The following is a 23319-nucleotide window of genomic DNA, read 5'->3' on the forward strand; positions in this document are numbered from 1 at the left end:
TCTTCATACTCTTTTTCAATCATTTCGTTTGCACATGGCTGTGTTGTGATTTTGCTGATATCCGAGTGCACCCAAAGTTCATTTATTTTTATTGTAAAACAAGTAAAATTAATCATCAGAATGCCGAAAGTTCGTGCAGAAAAGAAATCCCGTGTCCACACCGATGTGGCCAAACAAGGTACGCCAGATTTCAAGTACTTTCCTACCTATTTTCAACATGCTAACATGCTGTTCGCATTCGTCCAGGTATCGTCTTCAACAAGGACTTCGGTCAACACATTCTGAAGAATCCCCTCATAGTCACATCGATGCTGGATAAGGCCGGACTTCGACCAACGGATGTGGTGCTGGAAATCGGTCCCGGTACCGGTAACATGACGGTTAAGCTGTTGGAAAAGGTCAAAAAGGTAGTCGCTTGTGAAATCGATCCCCGACTGGTGGCGGAACTGCAGAAGCGTGTCCAGGGCACACCGATGCAATCTAAACTACAGATCCTGATAGGAGACGTCCTAAAAGCGGATTTACCATTTTTCGACTGTTGTGTTGCCAACATGCCCTACCAGATCAGTTCACCGTTCGTTTTCAAACTGCTGCTGCACAGACCGTTCTTCCGTTGTGCGGTGCTCATGTTCCAGTTGGAATTTGCTCAACGATTGGTAGCCAAACCGGGAGACAAGCTGTACTGCAGACTGAGCGTTAACACGCAGCTATTGGCGCGGGTCGACATGCTGATGAAGGTGGGAAAGAACAATTTCCGGCCACCGCCCAAAGTGGAGAGCAGTGTGGTCCGGATCGAGCCGAGAAATCCTCCGCCACCGATCAACTACACCGAGTGGGATGGCCTAACGAGGATAGCTTTTCTGCGCAAGAACAAGACCCTGGCTGCGGCTTTCAAACAGACCTCGGTCATGACAGCACTGGAGCAGAATTTCAAAATGCAATGCTCGCTGAAAAACCAAGACGTACCAGAGGGCTTTAGCATTAAAGACAAGGTGGAAGGCATCCTGGCAAAGATCGACGCTGGCAGCAAACGAGCTCGGACCATGGACACTGACGATTTTATGGCCGTTCTTCATGCGTTCAATTCTGAAGGCATTCATTTCAGTTAATCGGAAATTTTCTCTAGGAATGATTCAATGGGTATTCCAATACCTACCATAAGCTACGATTTGTTATACATACAAGAAGAGTAATAAACTTTCATTTATTTAAACCGATAAAACACTGTGATTTATACGATTAGAAACACTCGCGTTGAAGATGCTAGGGAAAACGGAAACTACGCTGCTCCGATCTGCAGTATTGGGATGAACAACTGGAAAGCATTCTGCACGTAAGAAGTACTGTTGGAACCCTAGAAGCGGATAAAAATGTAAACAGAATTAAGGCCCCTTCGTGTCAGCTCAAATTTTGTTCTTCTTATTTGATTCTTATTCCAAACAATCATCAAGCACGATAGTAGTTGTGTAGCCTTATTATTATTATTAGCTTTATTAGGGAGATTTTCAGCCCGAGGCTGGTTCATCTCCATTGTGTAGCCTTTCTATATCAATTCCATAAACAAACAAAAATAGCACCGCTTTGTCTCGGTACCTCCAATGTAAACATTTCGACAATATAAATCATTTGGAAGCAACTCAAGCAGTAAACTACTCTACTTCAATGAATAACTAGGAAACATATCCTAATGTCACGAAAAATGTTAGATTTTATATGTAACAAGCTAGAAATGATCGAATTATTTTAGTACGCTTTCCCATTGTTTATGTTTGCTGCAACAGCAGTGCTGGCGGACCGCTTGGTGAAGATTTCGTAAATTTTAATGCTTTGCTTATTTCACTAACAATTTGTGCTAAAAAGTAAAAAAAATAATCACCCAACAAATTATTTTTGATTTTATGACGCATAACCAATGGGTTTGACTTAACTTTTTGATTGATTTCGATCAATTTTATTGATGCTTTGGCCAGCAGGATCGACATCACTGCGTGCAATGATCGATGATTGTGCGCGCCAAAAAATATCACCGCGCTGCCGCCGTCGTCGTTGGTACTGCGGTGGGTGGTAAACACCGCCAACAACATTTTGAGTGCGGTCGAAACAAATCGTTAAAAATTTCTACTTTCGAGTGAAATAATGCTTTAGTATCGTGATTACTTGGAAAGAGGCTTGTATTTGAAGTAGTGTGAATTAATTTTTATGCCAAATATCTTGCGTGTAATTGATTATTTTATAGAATAAGATAAGCGTCGATTTTTTACAAATATGTATTGGTGCAATGTTGTGTAAAGTTGATTTCGGTCAATGATTTTGAAGAAGCCATTTTGCGATGACACGCTAAGCTAAGGGGCCTTAACGTGTATGTATTGACAACAGGGCTGGCACGAAGAGTATTACATAATCAATTAGATTACATTTTTCTTCTTTGTATTAGCAAGTGACCAATCGAACACCTTTTCAGCGTGGTACGATATTTGGATCTTCAGACTTCACGATTCTTTGAAAAGTTCATCAACGTAACGTCACCCAACAAACATTTTTGCTGTACAAGAGTGGAACAAATCACTCTTAAGCAAACTTTAGCTTAAGAAACTGCTATTCAGCTAGTTCTGTTTGTTGGGCATTCAATCACAAGAATAAAGTGAATCTCAAACACTGCACTTCAAAATATGCAGCTTGTCGCAAAGGAGTTTTGAAATATCGTATCAGATCTATACTGCCCTCGGACGCATAAATGTCACATGTTACAACAGAAAAACTCGAGAAAAACACATTTGAAGTTTCAAAAAACTTTGGCTGAGGTCGCATTTGATTGTCTTCAACGCAATTCAACTATCGAAATACTTATAAATTCATATGTTGACAAAATATTTAAAAAAAACCTATCAAAATATGACGTTTCCTGGGTGTCTACTACTTGGAAAAACCTGGAAAACCGGGAATCCTCAGAAAATTTTATTTAACACCTGGAATACTCAGGGAATATCTTGAGTATACTCAGGGAAATTTTACTCCGATAAAAAACTTTGGGTCGTATGAATAAAAACCTGGTATGTAGTAAAAATCCATATAGAAATTTCGCTACAAGGTTTTTTTCAGAATCTCCGACAGGGTTTCTTTCTGGAACTTCTTTAGAAATACCTCCTGGAATGTCTCCCAGGATTTCTTATGAAATTCCTTCCGCATTTTTGACGCTATTTTTTGGTATTCATTTTTAATTTTTCCGGAAAGGTATACTTCCGGATTCCTTCCAGGATTCCTGAATTCCAACCGATTTCTCCTGGAGTTTTTCACGGGGATGCTGTTTCTTCCCGGAGTTCCTTCAGTGTTTTGCTCAAAGAAATCTTCGTAGGATTTCTACCATAATTTATCCCGAATGCTCTATAAGAATTTCTGTCGGGATAAATCGTGGAATATCTTTTGGCATTTCTTATGGAAATTTTACGCGATTCTTTCCGGTGTTCCTCTTGGGACTTCCTCAGAACTCAGAAGATCTTCCCAGAATTTCTGAAGGTTTCTGAAGGAGTTTTCACGAATTTACTGCAAGAGTTCCTCAAGAGATTTCTCTCATTTTTTTTGCTGTGATATCTTCAAACAATTTGGGCTTTCTTCGAGATGCTCTTCCTGGTCTCCTACAGGAATTTCTTAAAAGTTTTCGCGAGGTTTATTTTGAAGTTTTACCTGAAATTTCTCTCGGAGTATCCTGAGAGTAACTTCTCCCAGAAGATTGCTTCCGATGTTGGTCATGAGATGCCTCTCAGAGTTTTTCTTAATTTACGCTGGACTTTTTCCCATGATTTTTTTCCAGAGTGCCTTCTGGGATTTCCACAGGAGTTATTGCCGATATTTCTCATTGAATTCTTCTCTTGCATTCTTTCAGAGTCAGGCTATTCCTTGTAGTTGTGTCGGATTTCTTTCAGTGATCTACCTGAGATTCTCTGCATTATTCCCGAAATTCTTCCCGGAATCTTTACCAGAAATCGTCCAGAGATTCTGGATACTCCTTTAGGGATTTCTAGCAAAGTTATTGTAGGGATTCTTCTACGGGTTTTCCTCAGAATGTCTCCTGAGATAACCTACGAAATACCTTATAGGAAATTCCTGGAGAAATATTCAAAGGGAATTCCTGCGAGAAACTCCGCAAAGTGTTATTGAAGAAATCTCGACAAGAACTTCAGGAAAAACCTGAGAAAAAATGAGACATCTCGAAAAAAGTTCTAGGCAAGTTCTAGGTAATAGTAATCCCGAGAAGAAATATTAAGGACATCCAAGAAGGAATTCTGAAAACGTCATGGATTCCTGAAAGCAACTACGGACGAAGATCCGCGAGGAAAACAAGAGAAATATCGGAAAACTATCGGTAAAAATCCCGACATTAACTATTGGATAGCTATCCCGGAAAACCACTCAAAAAGACACGGACACTGGCTTCAGCCGGCGGCTTTACCGATTGAAAGAAACTTAACACGGAGTGGCTAATAATAAGATTCTCGTGAAAAAATTCATCGCTCGGAGCGGGAATCGAACCCGCATCCATCCGGACTCTAACCGCATGGCTATGAGGCTCAACCAATGACATTCTTTAAGAAACTTTGAATAGTTTTGGATGGATCATCAGGAGGAATCCAGCGAGAATCTCTGGAAGTATATCGGAAAACCTTCGCAAGAAATATCGGGACGTACTCAAACAGATATCTTGTGAAAGAATCCTGCGGATAGCCAGGAAGAAACTTTGGTAGAAATTCCAGAAATTACGCTCAGAAATCTTGAATGATTTTTTGAAGAGTAGGGAAACTTACGTATTTTCGGCAGTTTTATTCTTTTCGTCATGGTTTTTTATTTGAAACCTTTTGAACTCAGAGTTGGCATCAAATTCTTTCCAATCAAGCTGAATATGATCAAGCTTCAGGCAATTTGGCCGACATAAATCCCTCATGACGAAGAGAACAAACCTGCCGATGATACCCTAAGTAACCCTTTACAATTTTTAGAAAATTTTGATTATTTTTTGAATAAAAAACTTTCAAAATTTCATCTGGAAAAACCTGGAAAACTCGGGGAATTGTATTTTGAGTTTTGAGTAGGCACCCTGGTTATTAACACAAAAACCTCAAAAATGTCGAAATTTAACATGAGACATTTATACGTCCGATGGCATAGCTTCATGGCACTGAACTGTTAACTTTCCGTCGTTCACGTGGTTGGCCACCACCGCCAGCATCATGCTAATGCTGAGTACAAAAAAAAACGAGTTTTTATATGTTTGTTGTACAAAATACAACGGCGCGATCACTCGAGGGTTAGCAAGATGGAGTAAAACTTGAAAATGTGCAACAGTAATGTTTCTCTAACAGTCCTGCGCTTATCTCATTACTTACCTCCAAGAAAATATTCGTTATCAGTGCATTATCGCTATCTTCCCCAGCGGATCGGCGCGTTTGCTGGTCCGCTTTCAATTTGCTAAGCTCCGCTGAAAACCGTGCAGCCACTCCGCTCAAATGCCAACAGAAAACGGTGGTCAGCTGAACTAAGGCGTCGGCTTCGTTGGCCGTGCTGTGATGTTCCAGTATCAGTAGAATTTCCGCCAGTTTGTGCATTCGCAGCACACACAAGGCCGTCGTTTGCGCCAGGGCGTGCAGGGCCTTTTCGAAGATTTGCTGTGATGATCGTACGGTTGTTGTCGACGATTCGATCCACTCGAGGTTCTCTCGCCAGCATTTGAGTAGATCTTGGAAGTCCACTTTCACTTCGTCCAGATCGGTAACCGCTTCCTTGAGCTTCTGTTCTAGCTCTTCAACAGTATGGGTTCCATCGGTGTCGTCGTTTTCCGAATCAGGCAACTCGCAAAGTTCTTTAACCTCATTCATGGTCTCCTGTAGCTCTTCGAGGGCATTTCCGGTGAGGGGAACCATTAAGGAATCCAGTTTAAGAGACGCTTGCTTGGAAAGCATCTCCAGTGCTTCCAAGTGCACCAAACCATGGTAATCATCGAAGAGCGTCTCGAAGTGCAACTTTTTCTTATAAAGATGCTTTTGCACTTGCTTCAAGTTTCTTTCGCGCTCCTCGGTTTTCTCCTTGGCTTCACGAAGCACCTGACTCAGCACAACACCATCGTTCATTCGTTTACTCAACAATCCAGGATCATTCTCCTGCAGAATCGTCATGGTCTTCTTGCCGATCCCCTCTAAAGTATCCAATCCACCGGTTATGACCTTACTGCTGATTTGGGTCACACCCGAAACAATCTGATCGAACCCAAACCGATCGGTTGCGGTCGTGGACCTGGGTTCGCCCCTTGGTTGATTGTCTTCCGGGACATAACCGTCGGCTTCGAGTTTAGCTTTTTCCTCTGCCTGACGCTTAGCCATCTCTTCCGGGGTGGGAACGCCGATTCCTGATTCAATTGCCTGTGAAATATTATAATGCGACATTTTACGATAATTCTAATGCAAAAATAAATACAATTTAGAGCTAAGCGACGCTCCATACCTGAGTTATATTAGTCGTAATCGAGGCAACACTCTTAGACGCCGAAGACAGAAACGACACGGCGGCACCGCCCCAGCTGGGCTTCCACCCACTCCATGATTGTCCCGTCCCCGCCACAGACTTGCTCGGGTCCTGCTGACTAGACAAGCGATCCAGTACTGAGCTCACAGGAGGATCATCTTGTCGCTTCATAAAATCTTTGAGCTTATTTTCCACCTCATCAATGTCCACATCTTTGTAGCTGGTATTCGCTTCCGCTTTCTTTTGCTCTGTTTCCTTCGATTTTTTCGTGGCTGAAGCCGCATCAACGCTAAAATCTCCCCAATCATCATCAAAGTCATCCCAACCATCGCCAGTGCTGGCCATAGCTTCTTTCGCCGCATCCTTCTTTTGGTCAACACTTTCTTCCACATTGCCAACGACCAACTTGGCTTCCTTCAGCCGCTCTTTATCAGGTCTAATAATTTTCCTAACTCCGCTTTTCTTCGGCTCTTCTTTGGTCTCGTCCAGCGGGTCAAGGTCAGCAGCTTTGTCGTCATCCTTCCCACTGGCACCGTCGCCACTGCTCCTCGTAGGCTCCACGTCAGACTTTGGATCTGCAGCAGCAGGGGGGAACATTTTGTCACCTTTCTGCAGTTTTTTCACGTCCTCAAAATCTTCATCCGCACTTTCAAACTCTTCATTATCGGAATCACACATTGTTGTATAAATTTGCAGGAATTCACGGGATCGCTCCTAAAATTTAGTAGGTAATTAAATATAATACAAAAATACTGAAATTTTTACGCTGTTCGCGAGAGATGGATGCTGATGAAACAACAACGAGCTGTCAGTCGTGGCGGCGATGTTGTGATGGATCAAAGTATCTAAATACCAAGGTAAGAGATTCCCGCTAATATTCACGGATTAGTGAGAAAAGGAAAAAAGCAAAAAAATAGTTATGAAGTTTGCGCTGATTTGTATGGGCGCATCACTATTTAGCAAACTTTCTTACGAAATTAAGCACTCCTATCGTAGAAACAATTATTTAATTGCATCTCACTGAATTAAATGTGACCTCCATGCAATAAAACAGGAAATATCGCCATTTGAAAATCGGAAACATTTTTTTTAATTGGTTCTAAACATATTTTTTTCAGCATTTAGAAACATACAAACTAATAAAACTTCATAAACTTTGCTGAGATAATGACATTTTAGTGTAAAATCACCAACTTTTCATAGCTAACGCAGATGTGTTGGTGAGTCTCATTTTTGACATTTGCGGGAATCTCTTACCTTGGTATTTAGATACTTTGGTGATGGATACTTCCCAGAGACTCGGAACGAGATCGTACACTCTAAATTGAATTTGCCACTGTGTGCCAGCTAACGGTTGGTTGACATTTTGGAGTGTGTATCAAAACACGCGAGAATCAATCGCATCCTGGCATGTGTTTTAGTGCATTTTTGGATTCTCTTTAAAATATTTTCAATTATTGAGCTCGTATTATAGTTATTTCTGTGAAATGAAGCGCAAATCAGAAAGCGGTAACAAACCCGCTTTTGTGAAGCGGAAAACGGAACTTGTATTTGATCCAAACAAGCGAAAGTAAGTACCGATTTTGTTGCCATCCATTCCCATCATTTCCACGTCTTGTATCTGTTCTTGTTTTGCTAGGGAATTTCTCACCGGATTCCACAAGCGTAAAGTGCACCGGAAAAAGCTAGCCCATGGCGATCTCCAGCGTAAACTCAAGGAGGAAACTCGTCGAATCCGGCTGGAGGCGAAGGATAACGTCAAGAAGCTGTACCATTCGTACAAACCGATCCCGGAGCTGACCGCTGCGGACCGTGAGGACGACGAATACGACACCGAAAACGTCACAGTCAAAGTGGTCGAACTGTCCACAACGGATCTGGCCAAGGAAAACAACTGGATCGGAGAGAATTCCGCAGTGGTGCGCGACGAGGAAGACGCCGAAGAGGACCAGGATGAAGAGGAATCCTCCAGCGACGACGAAGATGTCGACACTGTTCCAGGCATGGAACTGGATGGAGAAAGCTCGAAAAAGAGGAAATCCAAGCACGGCAACGATTCAGATGATGAGGATCAGGAGCAGCCAGAAGACAAACAGGCCCCATCCGGCGGAAAGCAGAAACCCCGCGGACCGGTACTTAACCTGGAGGGAGTTCGCTCCAAGAAAGAGCTGAACAAAAAGCTCAAACGGCACGCACAAAAGTCGATGCAGAAAAGCAAAGCCTTCCAGCGGTCGGTTCGGGTGCAGCAGCAAAAGCAGTTGAAAAACTCTCGCCGGGTTCGGCATTTCAAGACCAAACACCTGAAGCGAAAGGGTAAGTTGAATGACGGCGTTAAACAAGGCAAGGGAAAGAAACGTGGAGGGAGAGATTAGTTTGTAGGAATCTGTTTATAATAAAGGCTCTAAATGTTATGCTGTGTTGTTTGTATTCAGAGAAATCATTGGTAGTGAAACAGGTAACAGACAAAATATAAATATACCTAATAGACCCTGGTACCATTTGGGCAGGAGCACCTATTTTGGGCACTTGCTGCTGTAACTCAGAAGGCACAGTATCTAGTTATGTTCAGAAATTCAAGTCAATCGGTTCAAAAAATGACTGAGTTACAGCAGCAAGTGCCCAAAATAGGTGCTTCTGCCCAAATGTTCCCAGACCCTAGGTAGGTCTAGGTATGTAGTTTGTTTCATTGAATTGATCATGACTGTACTGTGCAAAATGCACACCTTTTTGTTTTTGAGCTATACTGCCCCCACTCGCATAACAAACGGAGTGCTCATCTTCGTACAGGGCAGTTAAGGGCGGACGGGACGGTCGGGGAAATATCCGCCATTGCTCTGTTGCTACTAAGATGGTAATCTCAGATTCTACTTCATATTTTGCAACAAAAACCTATCACTGTGTATGCTCACTTGCAGTGCATATGCTGATTGGTTTTCAGCATCTTCAGTGCGATAGAACTCGAGATTACCATCTTCGAAATCGCGAGGCAAATTGTTAGAAAGAGAGGCAAGATAGGAAAAATAACACGGCGTCCCGTTTCACCTTAAGTGTGTTTTTGGAGGCAACGTCGAAATGCCGCTTTTTCATTTGGTTCGGCCGCGAGCGCGTCGTCGTCGTCGTCGTCTATTTCACAGTGCTCGTCTTCGTACAGGGCAGTTTAGTGTGTATTTGGAGGCAACGTCGAAATGCCGCTTTTTCATTTGGTTCGGCCGCGAGCGCGTCGTCGTCGTCGTCTATTTCACAGTGCTCACCTTCGTACAGGGCAGTTTAGTGTGTGTTTGGAGGCAACGTCCAAATGCCGCTTTTTCATTTGGTTCGGCCGCGAGCGCGTCGTCGTCGTCGTCTATTTCACAGTGCTCATCTTCGTACAGGACAGTTTAGTGTGTTTTTGGAGGTAACGTCGAAATGCCGCTTTGAGTTTTTGGAGGCAAAGTGTACAGGCCGCGTTTTCATTCGGATCGTCCGTCGTCGTCGTCTATTTGACTGTCCACATCGACGTACCCGTGTGTAGTTGTAGCGGTTCAGTGTGATTTCGGAGAAGAGGCCAATTAGTGGAAGATGCTGTAGCACATACGCACTGGACACTTCGAAGGATGTTAATTGGTGAGCTCTTTCCATTTTATCATAACAATAATAATAATAATAATAATAATAATAATTAATGCTAAAGGATTTATACAATTCTGCTCTGGTTTTTGTGTATTTATCTAACAAATATTGAAAAGTTCGTCACGTCATGTGTCGGCGCTAGTTCCAAATGCACATTTAGTTGATAATAAATAATTTCCTTTCATTTTTTGCATGAACACAACAATTTGAATGGTTCTTCATCTTCGGTGTCGACATTTGTTATATTTTAGTCCAAATGAATAAATGTTTTGACTCAAATAAAGGTTGCATGAATTTCTGGAAAAAGAGAGGGTCGGTAAAAGATAGACGGCGAACCATGCGGTAAGATCTTTCTGATTTATTTATCACGTGTTATTTTGTTAATACTTGTGAATTGATCGCGTTCAGCATTGTCTCGCGCGGAAACGCAAACTACAGATGCGTCGGTGTTTAGCATTGTGTTCTCCTTAGTTGCGAATTAACAACTTTTGTAGGGTGAGTTTTGAGGCACAAAAGATCGCGTTCGTCGTCCAAGGTTTAGAAGGGTATTTCTTCGCGAGCGCATTATTAATCGCGAATCAAAACATTACACTCGTTTACCCCGACAAAATCCTCAACACATCTCCATTTCCCCTGTCCAAACTCCTAGTGATTTCTCGTAGTAACGCAGAGAATTCCTCGGTTATTGGCCTAAGCGAGAATCACGTCATCACTTCCTTCCCTATCCTCAATTGACCTGCATTCAGGGCTGGTAGCAAAGACTGATGGTTGAAATAGTTATTTTAGTGACCAAGTTCACGAAAATAGTGACCAAATAGTGACTTACACATGGCAAAAAAGTGACTAAATAGTGACTTTTGGGAAACAAAAATATAATTAGCAGCCTAAAATTGTGAGCCGAACTTGATTTAGAAAATCTTGGGCTACCGCATAATAAACATTTTCAGGAAAAGCTTCTCTTTCAAAAATTATAAAAAATGCATGTGTATACAATAGTTAACAAGCAGATATTGTGCAGAACTAGATGAATAGTAAGTCAATGAACGAAAAGGGCTGTTGACACCTACAGCTTCTCTTTAGTCGGTTCTAGAGAAATTCAATGCGGAAACATAGGTGCAAGTTCCTGGTATTTTTTTTAGTGAAAGCTGATATTATCTTTAAGAATTTGATATGAGGCTAACTGAACAAATTTCTAAATAGATTTATATGAAAATTAATGCAGATATTTCTTTGGATCTTATAGAGAAATTCAGGTCAAATTAGGCCCTTGAGCCTTATTTGAAAGAGCTGCGGGATTTACTGCTGGCAAAAATCATGGAATAGTGTTTGCTAAAATTTCTAGAGAAAATTGTACAAAATTACAAAAAAAAGCGAAATTAAAAGAAATATATATATTTTCCTGGTAGGGAATAACGATGTTTCAGATACGAAATTGCTTTTAAAAATTCCGGGAGAATTTATTTGATGATTTTTTTTTAAGAAAATCAAGAAAGCATAGATAGATAAATCAACAATATGTGGGCAAATTTATGTAAGAATTTCTCACATTTCTTTGAAAATATTTGCGAGAAACCTGTCAAAACTATAAGAAGGGGAAATTTAGGCAGAATTTGTTATAGAATTCCTGTAGTATTTGTTAACGTATATATTTCAAACATTTCCGAGGAATTACAAAAAACAATCAGTGACGAAAATGACATTTTAATTTTAAATTTCTCTCACATTTGAAGTTTTTGAAAAAATAGTTCGGGATGCAATTTCTTATTTATTTTTGAGCGGATTCTCCGTAGAAGTTATTAAATTTACAGAGTAGCTAGTGACTGGAGTATCTGGAAATCTGGGAAGCTGGGGAATAATAAGTGTTGATAGCTATCGTTTCCAATAAGCTTCAAAAATATCAGCAAAAAGGAAAGCAAAAAGTTAAAGACAAAATAGTCAAAACAGTATTTGACGGTGTTCCCGAAAAAACTGTTGTCAAAAGTAGTGGACAATTTTTGAAAATCGAATGGAAAATATCATTTCAAAGATTTCTCTTCCAAACATTCGCCAAAGAATTTTATCATTTTCTAGGCGTGGAACTAGAATATCATACCTACAGAAATTTAGACAAAAGCTTAGCTAGAGATAAAATTTCACAAGTAATATTCAGTGATTTTCACCAAAATCCTGCATGAATTCATGCAGAAATTGTCATGGAGGTCATACAGGAGCATATTTCGAAGTCCGCATCGACAATTATTGTAACGTTAATTCCGTCGAGAACTTCTTCAAGAGTTCTGGCAAATATTTTGTGCTTTTTATTTCCGAGAATAATGGCAAGTTTATTCAGATTTCTCACCAATATTTGTTCCGGTAATAGTTCAAAAACATTCATCACTTTACTGTAGAATGTTCAGAAACTTCAATGGGAAAGAATGCTTTTTAGTTTGTCGTATGAATCTTGTGCAAAAAGACAACCCCTGAATAGATGAATCAGTTTCACACTGGAGATTTTTCTGTTAAAGACACCTAACTTGACTTAACAATACCACAATACTCAAAATCAGTCAGTCTATTTTGACAATTGATACATTAGCTAACACAGCTACTAAACATGTTATTGTCTCCAGTCACACAAATGCTTCATTTGCACTTTTATCACTCCAATTCTTATTTTTCCCGCTGAATAGATTATCATTTGCCACAAAACACTAAAAATAGTTGAAAATAGTGACTTTTTAACAGAAAAAGTGACTTTAGTTGAAACATCTTGAAAATAGTGACTTTTTAGTGACTGACCCGAAAATAGTGACCAAGTCACTAAATAGTGACTCGCTACCAGGCCTGCATTCGGACGCGGCCGGCGCTGGTATTGCTTATTGAAAAGTATTGGGATTCCAGCATTTACACAATGAAGAGAAAGCTAATCCCAAGCATCATCTGTTGGTTCTTTGTGTAAATGCAGTTGTCCTTGCAATAACAGAGGAGCAACCGCGGGCGGTCAATCATGCTCATGCTCATGCTATACTGCCCCCACTCGCATAACAGTCCCATCTTTGCTGGGATTCCTATTCATATGGGACAGTTTTGCGAGTGGGGGCAGTATAGCGAAGACTACTTTATCAAGAAGACATCATGCAACTCTATTATTTTATCATACTAACGGAAAGCGTCACCGACGGCACCGCCGACTGGTGAGCTAAGGTGGTACCTTTGTGTAAAAGTGTAAGAGTGTATTGGTGCGAGTATGAAAATTTACACATACTATCATGAATAGTGCCACCTTCATCCGGGGTGACGCTGCTAGCAGTGACTCCCGATTTTCAGCAGTCGAGTCAGCAGTGCTGCAAGTCTTCTTGATAATGTAGTCTTCGTTTCTTGATTCTGAACTGAACTCAACATGCGGTGTCCAGGAAAGCCTGGAATCAAGGATGACTCCAACGTACTTTACCTGTTCAATCACATTGATTTCAGAATCAAGGAGACGTAAAGGTCGAACACCATTACGGTTTCGCTTTTCCGTGAAAAGAACAATAGATGTTTTACTCGGATTAACCGAAAGGCCATATTGGCGACACCAACCCTCAACTACCTGAAGAGCGTTTTGCATCAGGTCGAAAGGGATGCTGATGCACATACCGACTAACAATGTTAGGTAGTCGTCGGCAAAACCATAAGTAGGAAAACCGCTATTATTGAGTTGCCTCAATAGCGTATCTGCTACGAGATTCCACAAAAGTGATGATAAGACTCCCCCTTGGGGGCATCCACAAACACTCAATTTCCTAATTGCCGCTTGACGCAATAGCGAGAAGAGATGTCGGTTTCTGAGCATTTGGTGAATCCAATTGGAAATCATAGGTGATATGCCACGAACCCGTGCGGCTTCCAAGATGGCATCGAAAGGCACGTTGTCAAAGGCACCTTCGATATCTAAGAAAACACCCAAGCAGGATTGCTTTTGAGCGAATGCCTTTTCGATATCGTAAACAACTTTGTGTAAAAGAGTCACAGTGGACTTTCCAGATTGGTAAGCATGTTGGTTCACATGAAGAGGCACATTGGCCAGATGAACATCACGGATGTGATGATTGACAATGCGTTCTAAGTATAGATACTATACATAGATTCCATAGACTCGCGGAGGCGAAGACAACTGTAGCCAAACGAACTGTCAGTTCGTGTAGCCAAACGAGCATGACGTCACGATTTCAATAGCGACAATGGATTGCGTGACGTCATATTCGCTCGGTACACTCTAAATTCATGACAAAACACACTAAAATCGTATTGCTCAACCATGTCTCCGCGAGTCTATGGAATCTATAGTGTCTATACTGCCCCCATTCGCATAACAGTCCCATGTTTGCTGGGTTTCCTATTCACATGGGACTGTTGTGCGAATGGGGGCAGTATAGTTCTAAGCAGTGCTGAAAAATTCACTTCGTCATATCTAAATTCAATCACTTACAGTTCGTTTTAGAAGCTGAACCTGAGAATATGGTATTTGAAAAACTTGTGCAGCTGGTGCTGCTAGACCAGTTCTGCAAGAAAGTCACGGAAAAACCGCTATTTTCGAATGTTTAAGGTAAATGTCATGGATTACCTACGAAAAATGCCAATGATATTCACGGAGAATATCATTTGGCATTTTTTAAAGGTAGTCAGTGACATTTACCTTAAATATTCGAAAAATAGCGGTTTTTCCGTGACTTCTTGCAGAACTGGTCTTGCTGCACAAGTTTTTCATATGCCATATTCTCAGGTTCAGCTTCAAAAATGAGTTGTAGGTAATTGAATTTAGATATGATGAAATTAAATTTTCAGCACTGGTTCTTAAGCATTTCAGAAGAACAGACGCAGATTGAGTGTAAATGGGATTTGGCAAAAGTCGATACCTACCCACGACTACCCCTCAGGTAGCAAAATTTGATAAAAAGTTAGTTTTGACCATTTTGGGTGTTGGTCTGAAACTCTTTGCTTCTTCATACGACGCACGACCCACTTTCGGAATAAACTTTACAGTAATATCTCGCCAGGATTTGGGAATAGACTCAGTAGCAAAACTGCAAACAAGTAGTTGTTTCAAAACATGTTTGAAATGATCAAATCCCTTCTGAAGCAAAATAGGATAAATCCCATCTGCCCCAAGAGGAGGAAAGCTATTTATTGCCCATTTAATCGATTCCAGACTCCGAGCCGAAGCTAAAGAATCAAAACTACAAGAAAAGACATCAGGTTCATCCGAAGATGTAATATTCACATATCCGGGGAAGTGTTTTTTTATATAATGAGAAAATCTGCAACAGATACCCAAGAGGTGGTTCCTCGGGTGATGTGGGAATCGACCCACTAAAAACTCATTCTCTCTCTTCCTTACCTTCGTGGTACGCCCGTTAGGGATGACTTCGAGATATCCGGGGAAGTGTGTACTGAATAAACATTCCAAAACTTCCTCATCAGAGGAAGTGAAATCACCATTTGGTAAACGAAGTTCGTTCTCTTGAAAATCCTTAGATTTTACAATATTTCGTTCAGCCGACTGGCTTCACTCAGACTGGAAACATTTGTACAAAGTTTTTTCCAGCCGGTTTGTTCAGCAGATCGAAGAGCTTTCTGGTAGGCCTTGCGAGCCGACCTGAAAGCCTTCGGAACCAGCCGAACGTCGTCTGTTCCAACTCTTGCTACATTGTTTCCTGAGTTTCGCCAGATCAGAGTTCCACCAAGGGGATCCTCGTGTGATCTTCACAGACCGTAGAGGGCATGCTACTTCAAAAGCTTCCATGATGAAGGTCGTTGTAGTATCAACGGTATCATCTAAATCACTTGAAATGTCAATGGATGGTGAGTATCCATGAAATTTGGTCGCAACCAAATCAGTAAAAGATCTCAGTTTGTTGACCGAGGATTCCTGAAACGCAATGTTTGCGGAGTAACATTTAAATTCTGCTATTCTGCTATTCTGCTATTATCAACGCATCCCCTGGCTTTCGCCCATCTGCGTTGTCTTTTCACTAGGCAATACGTCTACCAATTGATGTTTATGGGCTTGCCGGACCAAGTCATGTAGCTAAGCCAAACACCCCACCTACAACTGTTGGGTAGGCACCATTGTCCCGCCCACTGGTCTTTTACAGCTAGTTGTAGGTGCATGTGTGCGTGTAAGTGTTGGTGTAAGTGTGTTAGTGTTGGTGTATTGTAGGCGCCAACTCGTTCTAATCCACTCGGATTGCTAACACCCTATTGAACCATTACCCTTAAATCTGGCAATCTATGAAATAGAATGAGTTAAGCGCCTGTACATAAGTCAGTCAATCAAACAAGGAATATTAGTATTAAAGCGAAGATACAATGAAGCAACGCCCCAAACCTCGAGAGCACAAACCCCAAGAACCAAATGACAGGCTGCGCGAACAGTCGATCGACTGACCACCACCAGTGGATAACCAATCGAGCAAACCCTCCAGCACAAACCGCCACCAGCTCTCCCGACCTGCGCCCAACAAATCCGAGGCACAGCCCAGCCATAGCTTCACATTAAAACCAAAAATCTAGATTGCAGAGTACAATACTTCCCAAGTAACCACGCAGCTCGGGCCGCAAATCACGCACAACACGTCACAAATAAAACAAACACTACCCCGCCCGTACAACCGAAACCGATCTAGGGTAGAGAAGGATCTCTTTCCACTCCAACCCGTACTAAACTGCACCCACAGGGTAGCGCACCCCACACACACTGCACTCCTGCATCCATCACGACCCGAGCCGCACGGTCACCTGGGTTGAGTCTATCTGCATGACCTCGCCCAACCCGTAACGCAGAGTTTAAGTCCCTCTCTTGCATTACAAAGCAGTCCCTCTTCCCAAAGTTTGTGCGTGGTATAAATGAGATTATAAAGCTGAAGAAATCGTCACCAACACAACCGCCAACAATGAGCACTCAATGGTGTCGGCAGAATCAATGACGACCCCCTCAGTCCCAAACCCAATTATCCTACACTACCCAAGTAACCACAATGCTGAAGCCGTACGCACTGCACGTACGAAGTACATACAGAACTACCCGCACCGCCTAAACAAACCACCTAGGCCGAACACAAGCGAAAAGCGGCGCCACCACTGTTGAACCACGACTATACCAGTAGGTATAATCGCAATTAAGCAATCGTAGATCCATTCCCCGCTCCTACTCAGCCCTAATGATCCATAGCAATGCTTGTCAATATATGCACCCCACACACGCAACCTTCACAACCCAACAGTATGGTCACTTGAGTATCCCTGGGATTTTGATTACATGATGGTCAGGGATCACAGCCATCAAAACGTTCCACACTTTACCAGGGCTTGCGACCTGTAACCATGATGATTTCCACTATGGGAAACCATGATGGCTAGCGGTGTTTTTGCGGAGTAACATTTAAATGTTCAAAAAAGATGTAGCGATGGTCAGATAAAGATTCTTTATAATGCACCGAACAATAGACGTATTTCCTGTTAAGGTTTCCAATTATTGTGATAGCACATATATCTCTTGTGGTTAGTTCAGAGATGAGTGTAGCAACTATTGAGTTGTTGACAAGCACACAGGCTCGAGGCATGACACGCGAGTTTGCCGTTTCATGTTTACTGAAGGTATCAAACACAGGGTTCACAAGGCTACCTAGATAGAATCTCCCCTTACGAAAGTAAGGTTCTTGGACCAAGGCCACTTGGACTGTGCCATTTTGCATAAAGTCTGCAAAGATTGATCGTTGCTGTTCTTTTATGCTGAAGATTGATCTGAGCTATCCTAACCGTAGCCACTACCCAAACTTGGTAAGATTTAACTCTTCGCAATAGCAGCACAACAAAGAACAACAGTAATAAAACCAGATCGGTATCGATTGGAAAACGCCAAAGGCGAAGATACACAGAATACACTGTGTAAATAGCATAATGCAAATCCAGATAGGTGAAAATTTAAACTAATTAACAACATCTTCATAATCCCGCCCTTATTTAGCCTCAAGTGAGACTAAAGAAGGGTAGCTGATTGTCTCGGAGAAACGCAAGGTCAACTGCACCATTGCTCCGATTAGCGCAGTAAGGGCAACATACTGTGGAGGGCGCCCTGGTACTCCACAGCTCCTCCACAGGTCTAGGACCAACGACTGTGTGCGACTCGCTCAATGCTAATACTAATATTAGCTTTCCTACCTGGAAACCGAAGGATGTCATCACTTCACACTGACTGAACACAGCGCACCGTTTTACTTAGCAATAAGTATATTATCTCCTCTTTCGCAACTTGTTACATCCTGCTGGCGAATATCATCTAAACTGTTCACCCCTCACTTTCCTCAGAATGTACCGTTGTAACGGGGTGCGACAAAACGCAGGTTGCAATCGTACACACGCACTTATGTTCTCTTCACCTAATATAGGATAGCTCCTAGCGGTTAACAATACTCAGTTGGCAGCGACAGCTTACGCCACTGGATCGTCTCCCTTGGTGGTGCGAGTGTAGATGACCTGGGCGTGGTGGTGGACGACCATCCGGATCAGACCTGGGGAAGATGAAGAGAGAGGAAAGGGTTGAATATCATAGTATTCTTTGCGTTAACATTGTTCAATCAATAATTTAATAATATCCCTAAGTATGGGTCCGTAATTGAATGATTTCATTGGAATCCTCTTAAATCGTGTCGATACTTTTACTTTAGGTTTTCAATTTGTAGGTTCGATTTATTTTCCATTGTAGACTTTGCTACACAATTGTGTAGTTTAACTTTTCTTAACCTGATACATAGTTGTAAAACTGACAGGCTTACGTACGATTAATAAAATACAAATACAAAACGATACTTTTATTAAATAGAAATAGGGTGACGAAGGGTATTATCAGCAGGTTTGTGCTCTTCGTCATGGGGGATTTTTGTGGGCTGAATTGCCTGAAATTTGGGCATATAGCTCAACTTGGTTGGGAAGGATTGAGAGACCTACAGGTTTCAAAAAACCCCCCATGACGAAGAGAACAAAAATGCCGAAAATACCTAAGTTCCCCTAGTTGAGGAATGTTTAACATTAGATATTTATGCCAAATGACATAGCCTCTAATCATCCAGAGTGTAGGAGTTGTGTGCTAGTAGTGTACCCCCTTCAGAAAAAAACTCAAATATAAATTCCCAAATCAACTGTTTCCAGGCAACTTTCACAGGGGGAACATCAATTACATTGCTACACAGCAAATCCTGGCAAACAAATGACCCCGTGGTCGCAACAATCGGTTATTTTAACTATTTAATGAATGTAAACACTCAAAAGGGTCCACTATACGCACACTCAGGGAGAGTCCACTGGCGGCGTGACAGCTTACATGGAAATCAAATGGGGATCCACTTAGGCGCCAAGATATTTGTAAATTCTGCTATTCTGCTATTATCAACGCATCCCCTGGCTTTCGCCCATCTGCGTTGTCTTTTCACTAGGCAATACGTCTACCAATTGATGTTTATGGGCTTGCCGGACCAAGTCATGTAGCTAAGCCAAACACCCCACCTACAACTGTTGGGTAGGCACCATTGTCCCGCCCACTGGTCTTTTACAGCTAGTTGTAGGTGCATGTGTGCGTGTAAGTATTGGAGTGTGTGTGTCAGTGTTGGTGTATTGTAGGCGCCAACTCGTTCTAATCCACTCTGATAGCTAACACCCTATTGAACCATTACCCTTAAATTTGGCAATCTATGAAATCGAATGAGTTAAACGCCTGTAGAAAACAGTCAGTTAAATCAAACAAGGAATATTAGTATTAAAGCGAAGATACAACGAAGCAACGCCCCGAACCTCGAGAGCACAAACCCCAAGAACCAAATGACAGGCAGCGCCGATAAGTCGATCGACTGGCCACCATCAGTGAATAACCAATCGAGTAAACCCCCCAGCACAAACTGCCACCAGCTCTCCCGACCTGCGCCCAACAAATCCGAGGCACAGCCCAGCCTTAGCTTCACCTTAAAACCAAAATCTAGATTACAGAGCACAATACTTCCCAAGTAACCACACAGCTCGAGCCGCAAATCACGCACAACACGGCACAAATAAGACAAACACTACCACGCCCGTACAACCGAACCCGACCTAGAGTAGAGAAGGGTCTCTTTCCACTCCAACCCGGACTCAACTGCACCCACAGGGCAGCGCACCTCACCCACACCGCACTCATTCATGCATCACTGTCCGAGCCGCACGGTCACCTGGGTTGAGTCTATCTGCATGACCTCGCCCAACCCGTAACGCAGAGTTTAAATCCCTCTCTTGCATTACAAAGTACTCCCTCTTCCCAAAAATCTGTGCGTGGTATAAATGAGATCTTAAGGCTGAAGAAATCGTCACCAATACAACCGCCAACACTGAGCACTCAATGATGTCGGCCTTATCAACGACGACCCCCTCAGTCCCAAACCCAATTATCCCACACTACCCAAGTAACCACCCTGCTGAAGCCGTAAGCACCACACGCACAAAGCACACACACACCGACACGCACCACCCCACACAAACCACCAAGGCCGAACAAAAGCGGAAAGCGGTGCCACCACTGCTGAATCACGAGTTTTTCAGTATAATTCAGCAATCGTAGATCCATTCTTCGACCCTACTCAGCCCTAACGGTCCATAGCAATGCCTGTCAATATATGCGCCTCACACATACAACCCCTACACCCTAACAGTATGGTCACTTGGGTATCCCTGGGTTTTGACATGATGGTCAGGGATCACAGCCATCAAAACGTTCCACACTTTATCAGGGCTTACGACCTGTAGACATGATGATTTCTCAATAGTTTCAAGCTCTTTCGGACCTTCCGCTATTGGAGACCATCATGGCTAGCGGTGTTACTTAGGCGCCAAGATATTTGTAAATAATCCTATAATGGACCCCGATGGTGTCCATTATCGGCAACATCGATCCGTATTTTCAAATGCGTTTTTCACTGGAATAATTTATTATTGTTGTATGTTTGACGGTCTGAACTTAAAGGAGGGGACGTGAAACTTGTTGAAAAAATCTACTTTGGAACAATCCACTGCCTTAACATAGCTAAAAAGCCACAGAAGTAAATTTCGATGGCTTAGGGCGTCCATTGCTAGTACCCAAATCCTACATAAAACACCCTCAACTTAAAATGCTTAATCCACAACGGATTCGCATTCAGTCTTCTCCATTTGTTTCACTACCGTGAATCGCATATATGTTCCATATGCATATTGCATATGGATCATAAAATGTGATGATTAGATTACCGGCATTTCCGGCTTTCCGTGGAACTGACATCCTATGGCTTCTAGATATCCTAACATCCCAACAATGTGGATAGTAGGAGTACCCTTCTTCATCCTATTTCAAAAATAAAAACAAACGATTCAGACACCGACTTTTTCCATTACATATTGTTTCTGTTATCATGCTTCTTCCTCTTGTTGTAACGTCCCCACTGTGGCAAAGACTGCTGCTCAGCTAGTGTTCTTTTAAGATCACTTCCACAAGTATTGACTGCGAAAAATAAACGAATTTTGAACACAACACTTCAAACTACATGAAATTTCAAGAGCATTGCATACTGTTGGGCGTTTATCGGTGCTTGGATAATGGTCATAATGCCTATAACTGATTCCAAGTCGTGGAAACACGCTATGCCAAGAGATTCAAAGCCAGATTGTAAAAGTAGTCAACACGACATACTGTTTAAAGGCGTTGACGAATGACGAAAATTTGTTTTCCTTTACCAATCTATGAAGCATATCAAAATTATTATAGGTGCTATCATTAAACAGCAAGTCTTCCAGAGATTTGTACAAATCCTCCGTAATATCTTTAACATCCCCCTGGTTCTCTAGTTTAGTATTGTTTGAAAGCCAGTGAACGCATCTTCATTCCAGCACTTTCCAGTTGTAGAACTTTATAAAAACGTTAAACCAATCGGAATTCGATCTTTATCATCTTCAGGGTGCTTATGCTCACGGAACTACTTGAATCTCAATAGTTCTCAGTGCTAAAACAAAATTATCAAATATATCCATAGGAAAACACTCACCCTTCTGGCAGAGTTCCCGCAGACCGCGCTTGGCCAGGGAGCCTCGGATCTTCAGACGTTCAGACACGACCGAGGGGGTGATCAGCTTGTAGGCGGGCACTTCCTTGTAGAGCTTCTCGTAGGTGGCCTTATCGAAGAGAACCTGGTTGTTCAGCTTATCGCGGACCTTTCCCTTGGACCACTTCTTCTTCTTGGCCTTGCCGCCTCCAGACCCTTCCTTCTTCTTCTGGGTCTTTTGCGGCTGCTTTGCCGCTCCCTTGGTATCCTTCTTCGGAGGCTAAAACGAGAACAAAAACATCAATGACCGGTTTCCTTCTACTTAGATAACATTTCGGGATTTTGGCTATTTTTGCGCGGTTAACACGACCACGGAGAAAATCTGCACTCCTCGCGACACAATCAAGCTTTCGCGATAATAGTTATTTCTGCCACATGCAGAACACAGTCCATAAACAAATTCAGTTCACACTGGAAACAGTTCGAAAGTTGTCACTACTTGAAGCAGATACTTCCAGTCCGCAAAATCCACTAAACGCACACAATCCGCCAAAATTTGCACATTCTACGTACGGGAGCGCACTAGATCCATCATTTCCCGAACGAATATTTTGCATTTACAACGCGAAAACAGCCAAATTTCACCGAAAAAGCACAAAACACAACCTACCATATTGGCAAATGTACTCGGAAAGAACGTCCGCCGACGACAGTCGATGATAGAAGGAAGTGGCAAAACGCAAACTTTGACAGCTGTGCGTTTCGGTCGGTACGGCGAACGCGACTCCCCAAGGCGCCAGGGTTGCCAGCGAAGGAAGGTATGCACCACCCGAAGAAAATCCATAAAATTAAATTTATTGTACACGGTCAGAAAATTCACTCATTTTGGAGCTAAAGTGGGACAACTCAAAAATGAGTAAATTTTATTTCCAGCGATAGCGCTGGCCCAAGTGCGAAAATCTCATCAGTTTAGGTTGTATAATATTCTTGCCGATGTGAAGGATATTATACGGCTTAAACTGTTTGGGTTTTTGCACTTGGGCAAGTGCTATCGCTGGAAATAAAATTACTCATTTTTTGAGCTGTTCCAGTTTAGCTCAGTTTTGTGTGAATCTTACTCATTTTAGGGTATTTTTTTCTTAGC

General features: G+C 42.2%; 4 protein-coding genes across 5 annotated transcripts; 2 read left to right on the forward strand and 2 right to left on the reverse strand.

Annotated features, from left to right (window-relative positions):
• Positions 1-12: 12 nt before the first annotated feature.
• LOC109400851 (probable dimethyladenosine transferase) lies at positions 13-1222 on the forward strand. Its single transcript, XM_019673335.3, has 2 exons — positions 13-178; positions 247-1222. Exons 1-2 carry the CDS (start codon positions 121-123, stop codon positions 1107-1109), a joined length of 921 nt encoding a protein of 306 aa, XP_019528880.1. The 5' UTR covers positions 13-120; the 3' UTR covers positions 1110-1222.
• Positions 1164-7328, reverse strand: LOC109400850 (protein FAM114A2). 2 transcript variants are annotated; one of them, XM_062859336.1, is made up of 4 exons: positions 7276-7294; positions 6490-7224; positions 5379-6407; positions 1164-1354 (listed from the first exon to the last, which is right to left on the reverse strand). In XM_062859336.1, the coding sequence occupies exons 2-4, from the start codon at positions 7186-7188 to the stop codon at positions 1280-1282; spliced, it is 1803 nt and encodes a 600-aa protein (XP_062715320.1). In that variant the 5' UTR covers positions 7189-7224; positions 7276-7294; the 3' UTR covers positions 1164-1279. The 2 variants fall into 2 exon arrangements, with proteins under 2 accessions (XP_062715320.1, XP_019528878.3); XM_019673333.3 differs by having other exon boundaries at positions 6490-7328.
• Positions 7329-7886: 558 nt separating this feature from the next.
• Positions 7887-8921, forward strand: LOC109416759 (nucleolar protein 12). The gene is made up of 2 exons (XM_019690816.3): positions 7887-8080; positions 8150-8921. The coding sequence occupies exons 1-2, from the start codon at positions 7998-8000 to the stop codon at positions 8880-8882; spliced, it is 816 nt and encodes a 271-aa protein (XP_019546361.3). The 5' UTR covers positions 7887-7997; the 3' UTR covers positions 8883-8921.
• Positions 8922-18351: 9430 nt separating this feature from the next.
• On the reverse strand, positions 18352-23033 carry LOC109416769 (small ribosomal subunit protein eS25). Its single transcript, XM_019690827.3, has 3 exons — positions 22846-23033; positions 22179-22455; positions 18352-18650 (listed from the first exon to the last, which is right to left on the reverse strand). Exons 1-3 carry the CDS (start codon positions 23017-23019, stop codon positions 18571-18573), a joined length of 531 nt encoding a protein of 176 aa, XP_019546372.3. The 5' UTR covers positions 23020-23033; the 3' UTR covers positions 18352-18570.
• Between the last annotated feature and the right edge of the window lie 286 nt (positions 23034-23319).

This window comes from Aedes albopictus, chromosome 3, assembly GCF_035046485.1.
Source record: "Aedes albopictus strain Foshan chromosome 3, AalbF5, whole genome shotgun sequence".
Taxonomy (NCBI): Eukaryota; Metazoa; Arthropoda; class Insecta; order Diptera; family Culicidae; genus Aedes; species Aedes albopictus.